We start from the raw sequence: 12615 nt of genomic DNA on the forward strand, positions 1-12615 counted from the left end.
AGAACATATTACTCACACATATACGTAATTGTTGTGATACAACCTTACCATATACGGATGAAGTTTGTTGTAGAACTATTATTATATTTTAATTGAGGATTAAATATTTTTATAATTGAAACAGGATAGAATTTCATCCCTCCACAAACTAAAATGAAAATTCTAAGTACATTTGCTATATTTTAGTTATTTTATTTATGTTCAAATTTGATAATATTAAAGATACGACATAACAACAAGATAAACCGAAATCTTAAAAGTAAATTAGACATGCTTACTAATCCAACATAATTTGGTGAGCTACATTAATTTTTTTTAACATATTATCCAAGAAGTTCAATCATCCACATAACTCTGCACGTAATTTACAATCTAAACCAACTAACCTCTAAAGTTAAATCAATTCTTCTTTCCTACTCTGCAAGAATCTTAAGATACTTTTTTTTTTCATCCTCAAGTCTTACCGGTGAAGTCAAATATCGATATAACTACGTCGAGTCCATCACTCTCTCCTACTCTCCCAAAACTACAAATAGAGTCTTCAAGATCAACTCCCACAATCCCTCACCTCTTATCCTTGAGGTCAACTTCTAGAACTCCATCACCTCTTGTCGAAATTTTTGTATTTTTATCTTTTTTTTAAGATTGAAAGTAAAAAAATTATATTTTTTATATATATAATATTATAACATAAATTATTAATATTTGTACGTTGAGTTTTAGTTATTAATTATTATAAATGATTTAGTATATAAAATAATCATTTAATTTGTTTAATTAATCAAATACTTAGAAATATTAATATAGTTAAGTGTTTATATATATATATATATATATATATATTAAAATGCAATTAAAATTAAAGAAAAAACTTATTAAACAAAACAAAAATTTTCATCTCAACTAGCCATGGTGGGCCAATGTGGGCCGAGCCGGACCCGGCCCTATATAAACCTTATATTGTAGATTCACTGTTGTTAAAGCGACCCTCTGTATATCCTTTCTAAATTGACTTCTCAACTCAATTGTCTGTATTTCACACAAAACCATTTTCGCATGAAAACCATTGGAGAACATGGAAAATCACACCCACCATGCCATTACTGCTTTCCTGTCTCTCGGATTTATGTAACCTACAAAACAAAATTTCTTACAACAAATACAATAACCACACCACCAATCTCGCATTACATCTTTCTGCATTTTTCTATCTTTAACATCACAACTTTATTTCTTTAATCATTGCTTTGTTGATTGTATATCTACAACAACCACATATTAATGAATATTTGTATCTATTCTTATAATTTGAACTGAAATTTATCTGTTAAAATCCATATGTAGATGCATTCCTTTTTCGAAGAAATCACTTTTAACTAAAAACAACACAGTTTTATTATAGGGTGGAAAATTGATCCTTAAACTAGTAGTTGCGTTCTATATCTTCGTAAATTACAGAGGATAAAAAGAAATTGCCCCTTAATATATGTGATTAAACATTACCGGAAAAAACAATTAAGAAACACAGAATACATAAACAATCAAACTCTTGTCATTTGTTGACAATTCGACCTTGCTTTCCGCATTCACATGATTGAAAAAAGTGGATGAAGACTTGTAAATTACACTACATTTTGCCCAGTCTTCAGCTACTTCCCGTGCATCTAATTAAGACCCTTTTGAAATCTCTGTAATCTGTATTTTTTAAATCAAAATATCAACCTATTATTTTAATAATCGACTCTATGTATTTATTCCTTGTTTCATTTAATTACAATATCGAAAGTAAAGTTTAAGCAACTAAAACGAATTAAATTTTATTGCATTCCTTAAAGAGTGTGAAAGCGAAATTTAAAGATGCCTTTTCGTGAGTTTAGGAAAAAAGAAACACATTGAATTCTTATACTTGAAAAATCACAAAATTAGTATCAGTAATGAATAGTGTTTTTCTTTTTTAGTTTTACATTTATGAGTATAAATGGTTAAATATACAATTCGGCACCAGGACTGAACGTGCAACCTGACACGTGTCGTAATACAATGCTCACTTGGGTCGGCCTTTCCTCACATCCAACGGCCAATATTCGATCAAATAAAGTACGTTCGTTTAGCAGCACCATTCAACAGGAGATATATAAGGGGGTTCGTCTGCACTTTTAGATGTCAGGGATTGATCGCTCTTTCAACACTCAACCTTTTCAATTTATCAAAACTATGAGAGCTTCTCTCATCCGAACCGGGTCGCTGCCGGTCCAGAACCCGGTTTTCCTTGGTTCACCTCGATGTTCTCTCACGCGCCAAACCTCTTTCCCCGGCGAGAAGAACCACGCGAAATTTTCCCCGATTTCAATGCAATATTCCCACTTCAACGCCCGCAGGGACGCGCCACAGAACGGGATCAACAGAGCTTCATCGGATGGTGCCCTTGAGAATACCGGCGTTCGCCGGAATCTGAACCGCACCGGATCGTGCTCTCCCCGGCCGATCATACCTCACCAAGAACAATTCTTCTCCGACGCCAATTTACACAAACCGAGCTACCTCGGGATCCTACGGGAGGATATGGAATCCGGAGGCGGCGACGGTAGCGATCACGGCGATGCGACTGCCACCGGCGGAAACGGCGGCGAGAGGATGAAAATCGATGCGTACTACGAGGAGATGTTGAAGTTGAACCCGACGGACGCGCTTCTGCTGAGAAACTACGGCAAATTCCTCCACGAGGTGCGTGAAACGTTCCGCAAACATAGCACGATCATTGATTCATTCAAAGAAAACAAAGAGTCAGCGATTTTAATTTTAACCGATGATGCAGGTGGAGAAAGACACGACGAGAGCAGAGGAATATTACGGAAGAGCGATTCTGGCGAACCCTAGCGATGGCGAATTGCTTTCGCTGTACGGAGCGCTAATATGGGAAACGCAGCGAGACGAAGCGAGAGCCAAATCTTACTTTGACCAAGCCATTCACGCTGCTCCTAATGATTGGTATAATCTTAATCTCACATTTTCCCCCATAGCCAAACAGAGAATAACGAAAATAAAAATAGTAATAATAATAACAATTGTTTTATTTTATGCTCAGCACTGTCCTGGGATCGTACGCGCACTTCATGTGGGAAGCAGAGGAGGAAGAGGAAATTAACGGAGGTATGACGGAGAAAACGGGGACGGAGATGATCGCTGCTATATAATTAAGAGTGCCACCTGTTTGTTAATTAGTATATATATATATTCCTAACTAGAGTTTAATGTGAAGGTTACGTTACACGAAAGCAATAAATGGTGTGGTTTGTTTGATCTATGGAACTACACCAGAAGATGAAAGACTGAACTGAAAGTGGTACCTCGCTCAGTCTTTTTCGTTCTACTCGCTGTAACATGTAACTTGTAACTTGTTTGTACATGTAACTATTTTGCGGTATTTTCTTAACATTTATCGTATTAAGTGTATGCAGTTTTAAAATTTTGTTTATATATAAACTGCAAATTTTCGTTATCAAATCTTGGTGGCTGATTAATTAATTGCATCGATTGTTGATATCATTTTGCTCTGGGTTTCATAAGCCTAATTAATATGTAGCTTTATGTTAAAATTTGTCATCCGAACTGTCATTGAATCTAGTGATTCTCTTTCTGTGATGTGCTTGAAATTAGTGTATTTTTAGTTAGAAATTTTGGCTAATCACTTTCGTCGATGTCTTTCTCCAGCCACTTTGTGTGTGTATATTCAGTTCTTAAAATCATCTATATACCGGAATGCTTGAGATTGTTGGAGCTGAGAAGAAACCTGTGTGAATATTTTATGAACAAATTGGAAACGTATTTCTCTGATAACATGCTCTGAGATCTGAGATACAGTCGAGGGAAAGCATGGATTTTGGTGTTAAAAGATAATGGGTTTCTACGTATAGCTAAAATTTTTGTTCTGTTACGAATTTTTCATACAACAAAGATTGAACACGGATTTTCTGACAAGTTGTGATAGCATTATCCCAACCTCCTCTGTTTTGTTAATGGCTCCATGCCTTTTCTTTATGGGCGTAAGCCCGCAGGTCTGCTGAATTATAGTAGGAAAATTTATACCCATGAAGTCCGCCTACAGAGAGTGAGTACAAATTCTATTACAATTTTGAAATACAAAGGAAGAATCGACTATTGTTGATTTTTAATAACGAAAATTATACTTTTGAATTCAATTATTTGACTTTCATTCTTTACTCTTTCTTACGTGCTTTTTCTTACGTGCTTTACTCTGGTAATTGATTCTTTAAAAAAAATATAGATTTAATTACTCAGATGGTATCTACTTTGGTACAGATATGTCAATCTAGTATTTGTTTTTAAAAAAGTGTCAATTACATTCAAACTTTTGAAAAAGTGTTTCAATTAGGTCCATTTCAGACGGAGCTGACTAACACCGTTAACGACGTGTCATGTGTCAGTATTTGGTTTTTTTGAATTTTTTTTTAATTTAAAAAAATATTTATTTTAAAATTTTTTGAAAAAAAAAATAAAAAATGTCACGTGTCAGGTCCCTCTGTGTGACACGTGGTATTGTTAGTGTCACGTGTTAGTGTCACACTCAGATGTCATTGTGTTGATTTTGATTTAGTCTCATACGTGTATCTGATTCAATTTTGACTTAATTTTTTTAATAATTAAAATCTATTTTTTATAAAATTAAAAGTAATTAAGTATAACTTTTTTACAAAAATCAAGTATTTGATATTTGTATTAAAATTTAGTGGTAAAAGTTATTTTATTAAGTCATTTTTAATAAAAAAAATAGTATAGCATTCATACAAATAGAAATTTTGGTTTAAAATTAGTAAGAGATAATATTGTTCTATTTTGAAAAAAAAATAATTAACAAAACATGAGTACTTAATAAAAAAGTAATTAATAAAATAATATGTTAAAAAGTAATTTTTAATAAAAATATTAGTAAAACATTTATGCAAATAATAAATTTGGTTTGAAATTGAGAGAAAAAATATAAATATTATTACTTCATTTTGTAATAATATTTATATTTAATTAGTTTTAATCTTATAAAAAATGGATTACAAAAATATTTTAATTATTAAAAAAATTGGGACAAAATTGAATCACATACACATAAGTAGGTACTAAATTGAAACAAAAAGTCATATATAGAGACTAAATTGAAATCAACACAATGACATTTGATAGTGACACTGACACGAGGCATTGTAATGCCACAAACACTAACAATGCCACGTGGCACTCATAGGAACCTGACACGTGACATTTTTATTTTTTTTCAAAAATTAAAAAAAAAACACAAACTAATACGTGACATGTCGTTAACGACATTAGTCAACTTCGTCTTAGAGGGACCTAATTGAAACACTTTTTCAGAAGTTGGGATGCAATTGACACTTTTTTAAAAGCGGGTACCAGATTGACACACATGTACCAAAGTTGGTACCATCAGAGTAATTAAACCAAAAATATAGTACTACATTAATCAATGACCCACCTTAAACCACATTAGAAATAAAGGATAAGATTCAAAGAATGGAAATCATAATATCATTATCTTTTTCATAAACTCATTAAACATGATATAAAAAAAAAAATACATATAATATTAGAGCTATCAAAGTGGGTCAGAACCTGTGGGCCAACCCGGCCTACCATGGGTTTGGGCCGGTTGGATTGAAATTTTTTACCCGGTCCACCAAGAACCCAGCTCACCCGGGTTGAATCCGTGGTGAGTCAGATTGGCCCACCAACCCATATGGTCACACACATTATGTTGGATTTTGCAATGTTGAGCTGTTTTTTTTAACCAAACACATTAGTAGTTTGACAAATGGAAACCTAGTTTCAACTCCAAATAGATAGGATAAATAATATGCTTCTAAGAGATGAAAATGTTGGATTTGTCCATTCAAAACTCTAATATTATAGTTGGATAAGTGACAATAATGCTTTGATCTTAGATAGTAATTTATTTGTTTTTTTTTTTTAAATTTTGGTTTGTATTGGAGTTTAACATTATTTTGGATTGTATTTAGATTGTATTAAAGTTTATTTAAATTTTAATTCGAATTATAATTTATGACTTAAGAAAAAAAATATTTTATTTTAATTAAGTGGACTAATGAGCCAACCCATTTAACCCACTAACCCGTGGTAGGCCGGGTTGGGTTCAAAATTTGTTGACTCGCTTAAAAGTGAGACAGGTTGGATTGACCCACTAAATGATCAATTCGTGATAAGTCGGGTCGGACCGGTCCAAATAACTCATTTTGACAGCTCTATATAATATAAGTTAATATGACAAGTTAAGATAAAAGTTGACCTTAGATTCTTTGTTAGTTTTTTTTTTTTTTTGTTTCCATTATTTAACCTTGTAAAATATATATAAGACTTTAACTTTTCTTCTATATTAATTTTTCTTGTCGCCAATATTTGGATTTTGAGTTTGAAAATTACATGAATACGACATAAAAATAATATATTATGAGAATGAAGATTCATTTATCACTATAATAGATTACCATTCCTTTTTTTCCCCTTATAAAATAAAAGTTGACATGTTTCGTATATCCACTAATGTTTTTTCTTGGTTTGTTTGGACTTGGACATTAGTTGTAATTGGCAACCGTCGAGTTCTTCGTTCACTTAAATAAAAATAAAAATAAGACCCAAAAATCTATCGCTTTCTTCACTTTTAGATAGAAGATGTACTCAGATAGTTATCTCGTACTATGATTTTGATAAATACGATACTGATGCTTGCATTTCATACTAACCATGTTTTCAACATAAATTTGTTTTATAACTTTTTCCTTTTTTGTTAGAGTTTCTTAAACAATAAATCAATAATTTTCCACACTTGTTTTTAAATTTTTTAGAAAACTCTAAATTGTTATGTAGGACTATTAATTCGGCAATACTTAATTAGTGTGCATTTAAAATAATTTAATTACTAGTGTTAAGCTTCTCATACCAACTACAAAACAAAGTACTAAACAAATTTGTTAACAACTTAATTTAACGAAAAAAGTTGGCAATACATTGAAAGATGAAAAAAAAAAAGACTTTTAAAACTCTGAAAACTTTGCAAATCATTTATTCTTTCTGTTCTTTAGCACAATTAAATCTTATATAGGTTTTGAATAAAGCAATTATGAATCTGGTAATAGCTTAAATCAAATTTATAAGTCCAATTACAAGATTAATAGAATGAAAAATTAAATGACAAGATTTCTGTTTCGGGTAGGGACCAAGAGCTTACTAAAAGAACCTTTCCAAACTTGCTCTACTCTTCTCTACAACTGTAACTTCAGCAAAATCCACTCTTTAACTCGATCGGCTGGGACAATGATCGGGGTACCTGTCTAAAAGGCTCCGATGCTTAAGTCAGTAATGGACCGATCGGTATACCAGTGTAACTGCCGTAATAAATGCGAATTGAAGATCCTTACCAACCTACCTTTGGGCCCTATTTATAGCTTTCGGGATGGGCCTGTAATTAGGGTTTCTTAATCACGGCCCAATGACCTTTTAATCAAGATTACTGACTCGTTTAACGTTAATGAGTTTGACTTAGGTTATTTAACCGTGCGACCGATGGCCGCTTGGCTGGGTTAATGATATTCTGTTTTTAACAGGCGAAAGATCCGTGTGTATTGTTGATCAACCGACAGATGCGTGTAAGGGACTGCGCGAATCTAAAGAAATTGATCGACCGATCAACCCGATAGTTGATCCACACGCGGGTCCGATTGACCGTTGTGCCATTGGGAGGGGGTTAGAATGTCTGTCGATGACGTTTTACCGATGGACCGATGGGCCGTTGCGGGTTAGAATGTCCCTCGCTGATGTTTTACCGATGGACCGATGGGCCTTTGGGGGTTAGAATGTCCCTCACTGATGTTTTACCGATGGACCGATGGGCCTAAACATGGGTGACTTGTGAGACCGATCAACCAATTGCTTATGGTAGTGACTTGTTTGTGTAACCGTTTGACCGATGGTCTGCGGAATTATTGACCAGGCCGTTCGACCGACAGCTCTTATCGTTGCTCTACGGAGTTTATAGAATCGAGTTCGGTTGGCCGATTGACCGATGGTGTTTTATGTATGATTGGTCGATTGACCTATTGGACGTATAGTACAATTTCTTTACAAAAATTTAGTACAACTAACTGAATTTTAAAAAATTGTAAAAAGTAGTATAAAATTTCAAATCCAACAAATTATATATTTATTTTGAAACTTTAAAAATAATAAAAACCATAATAAAAATAAAATTATATATATATATATATAAGTTATATCAAATATCAAATAAACTGTAACGCCCCATTTAATTAATAACGTTAATTAAAGGAATGTCATGCGAAATAGTATTAGAAACAAAGTCCTGAAATATAGATACTACTCCTAACATTTAACCAAGAGAAGTCTGAATAGAAATTTAGGCACACCAAGATGTCAGTGACCAAAGTGGAGTAAGAGTCTACAATATTCAAAATAATTGCCCAAGGGGGGCAGACAAGTACATGGGCTACAACCCTAAAAGAATCTTGGATAGCGGAATCCAACCCAAAGCTACGCAGCGGAGCCTCCATCACCCTGATGACCACAGGTAGTTCTCGCATTTGCTCACATCAACAAGTTGATGATCATCGCAAAAAGAGAAAAACCACACATACAGAACACACAACAAACAAACAAAAAGGGTAAGCTAGAGTATAAAACAATTATCATGCAATCACATGCTATTTCACAATCCAAGTAGTATATGTCATCCAAACATGTTATGACTCCTCAAGCAATACGCTAGACTCGACACGACTCCTCCGGATACATATAATCTAGTCGGATTCAGCGGATGCTTGCACTTGTGGTGGATATCTCTACTCACCTCGGAGCTGCTCACCCCCGAGCTAAATGTTACAAGTGTTACAATGTCTCAATCCCCCACACACAAGGTTAGCCCTTAGTGAGTTTCAGGCCTTTGCTACTCTCACCACAAGAGTCAGTCCGCTCTAAGTGAGACTAACTGACTCCTTAGAGTGTCAGGATGCAACCTTACCTTGAGTCCTTACCAAATTATATAAACGGGGCACCACCATGAACTCCCACTAACAGGGGTCATGGAATTACGTCTCGACCACTAAAACACTACCATGAGGTCTCACCTAGAGGCTCATGGAATTACGCACTGACACAGACCAAACATACTCAATCAATAAAGTAATATTTATCACACATATAAGTCTCATACCAACCTTTATAACCATTCCTCATTCATATTCCATGTTGAATCAATAACAACTCATCCTTCCCAAATCCACCAATATAGAATTGTACCTCATGCTAATACCATGTCAAAATTCACCACTTCTTACCCATGAATCATTCCATATCTCATATCAAATCCATACCCAACTCATCATACTCAATCCATGCATATAGAATTTTATCTCATATCAATACCATGCCATTTTCATAACCAACCATTTCATGTTCATTTCATACCAAGAATTATCCAAAATCATCATTCACATCTCATACACCCTCTCACACATGCATATTCATTCACCTCATGCCATTATATAATAACTCAATCAAATACATGCCAAAAATCTAAGAACAGAGAAAACATCAAACCAGGACACACTCTCGCCTAACTCTTCGCTCAGGCTGAAGGGTCTTGCTCAGGCGAAAGGGACTCTCGCTCAGGCGAGCTCCCTTCGCCTAGGCGAGAGCTCGAAAAGAGGAACAGGGAGCATTCGCCCTAGCTCACTTAGGCGAGCTCTCCTCGCCTAAGCGAGACATCAACTCGCTCAAAACAAGGATGACCCACCTGAGCGACAGCTCGCACAAAAGGCCTAGGCGAGCCTCTGCCAGTCTCGCTTAGGCGAGCCTGGGCGAGATTACCAGTTCTCGTCCCTATTCTCACCTGCAGCAATCACATTTCCACACCCAAACAATCACGCAAGGCATCCCACATATTCACAACAACGTATAATCTATACAAACACCAAGCAGACTTAAAACAGGCCAAAAATGATTGAAAACTCGAAACCCTATCTTCCCTTACCTGAAAATAAGCTAGCGGAAAGTTTCGACACTTAAGCGAATGAGCACTACAACTTTAGGAGCAGGTTTAAGAGGTGAGCGGAAGGAAGAGGTTGAACTCAGTTGAACTTGGATAAATCCCCAAACCCTAGCAGAGCGTTTTGTTGAGAAAGAGAGAGTGTGAGGGAACTGTGTTTGCAAGAATGCAACAGTGAGAGGGGATTTGGCTGCCTTAAGGGCCTTGGATACCCTATGGGCCAACCCTTAAGCCCATTAGATTAAGGACAACCCTTTAAAATTATGTCAGAATAAAAAGGAGGGTTTTACATAAACTGTGAAAATATAAAATTAAAAAATGTATAATAAAACAATTTGTTACTAGTAAATAAAAAAGAACTTAAGAACTGAAAATTCAAAGTATGTAAATATAATTAATGTACAATTAAACTATACATATAATATGTTATCACAACCAAATAATAACACCTATTGTATTATAGGTTTCACAGTATACTTATAGACTTAAATCATCGGATATATTAGAAGTTATGTATTTGTCATGGAACTTCATACATGATTATAACAAAAATCTTGATTCCACTTGGTCCAAAAATTAAATTTCTCATGATAAGATAAGTTTAACATATGACTTTTCCATAAAAAATGTTTCACTTTAAATCTCATTGTAAGAACCTCCTTTAACTCACATCATCTATTATAATACTTTAAGGAGGTTCGTAAGTCTAGTAAAATTTACAATGACTTCTCACTAATAAACACGTATCCATATTTAATACATAATACTAAATAACAAGTATTTGCACTTTCCCTTTAGAAGCACAAACCTCGTGCAAAAATACAATTTTCAATAATTTCATCTTTTCATTACATCCCTTAACTTTCATACTCTTAACAACATCACTTTTCCATAAAATCATGAACACTAAGAACTCATCCTTCACTTTTCATTCATACAATTCATATAATATTCAATGATAGTATTTTTATTAAGTATATACAAATAACGAAATGTATTTCTCTAATTGTATACATCTAATTGACAATCCCAATGGTCAAAATAAAGAATCACATATTTAGGATCTGACGTCAAAATTTCAACTTCATCCAATGGTTAACGAAGTGAAAATTTTAATTTTTCTGAAATAGGAACACGAACTCGCCAAGCTAGAGGTTAACTCACCTAGCAAGTAAATCTCCCCTACTTGTTTGAAAAACTTCGATTTGACACCCACTTATGAAACTAGGCTTTCCTAACAAGAAAGCCTCCCTTGCCTTCTTACCAAACTCAATTTTGACACAACGCTCAACAAGTGATTGGTCGTCTAGCGAGTTTGAATAAACCAAATGTGAAGTTTCACAAAAAATGCAATACCCCATCCGAAATAGAATACTTTTCTTCTTTACACAAGTCAAAACATGACCAATTTCCTTAATAGTGACTCATTGGAACTAAGAGTACTACTTCACAATACTAATTGTAAAAAACTCATAAACCAAATTAATCATTCAAGCACAAATTACAAACTCAACCAAACTCCACACCAATCAAAACAATAATTGAAGACATACCAATTTAACAATCCAATGACAAATTCACCTTACACTCAATTTAGACGAGATAAAACAAATGGTTCAAAAATAATAACTTTTGTTACCTTAGATTAAAATGTCATTTTTTTAAAAGTTGCTCCTTAGAGCTCTATGTTAAAACAAATGGTTCAAAAATAATATTAGTTTTACTTACTTTAGTTAAATTGTCATTTCTCTCACGATTGATTCTTAGAATTTTATTTCTCACATGATAACCTAACTAGATAAAAAAAAACTTGTAAATCTAAGCGTATTATCATGATCACAAAACAACAAATATCCACTTTAAACATATTTGAATCATATGCATTGTATATCACACGTGTAAACTCAAAGAACTAAAACTACATTAAAAAAAATATAAAATGAATTTACTCAGTTATTCTCTATAATCGGATGAATATCTATAACTCTTCGTCAGAAACAATCTTATGGTCATTGATCTTTAATATTCAAAATAATTAAAATTGAGATTAAATATCTAGAAGTAATATAAAAAAAAGTACAAAGATGGTAATTTTTTTTTCTTAAAAAAAGAGTTTGGCTAAAATAAAATCCATTTATAATCTTAAACTTTTACGATTAAAATATTTTCTATTGTCCTTTTCCTTTTAAAAATCATCATTACTCTTAAGATATTTTTCAGATTCTCACAAAAGAAAAACACTAAATTACAATAAAAATTATTCATAAATATAAAACATAATTTATATGTTTAAAAAAACTTTATTATAAATTACCCTATATATATATATTTATCAGAAGTATAATCATATAAAATAAAAATTCATTTTTACCCAAAAAAATAAAATACTTGTTAATTAATTAATATTATTAATCATTGAGACATCCTTAGTTGTTAGAAAATAGGAATTATAATATTTGTTTTCAAGTCTTTTTGTGTGTGCAAAAATATATTCGAACTTTCCTACATAC

General features: G+C 33.2%; 1 protein-coding gene across 1 annotated transcript; it reads left to right on the forward strand.

Annotated features, from left to right (window-relative positions):
* Positions 1-2148: 2148 nt before the first annotated feature.
* On the forward strand, positions 2149-3499 carry LOC114169290. Its single transcript, XM_028054375.1, has 3 exons — positions 2149-2724; positions 2816-2988; positions 3086-3499. The coding sequence occupies exons 1-3, from the start codon at positions 2161-2163 to the stop codon at positions 3192-3194; spliced, it is 846 nt and encodes a 281-aa protein (XP_027910176.1). The 5' UTR covers positions 2149-2160; the 3' UTR covers positions 3195-3499.
* Positions 3500-12615: the final 9116 nt, after the last annotated feature.

Source organism: Vigna unguiculata, chromosome 2 (assembly GCF_004118075.2).
Source record: "Vigna unguiculata cultivar IT97K-499-35 chromosome 2, ASM411807v1, whole genome shotgun sequence".
Lineage (NCBI taxonomy): Eukaryota > Viridiplantae > Streptophyta > Magnoliopsida > Fabales > Fabaceae > Vigna > Vigna unguiculata.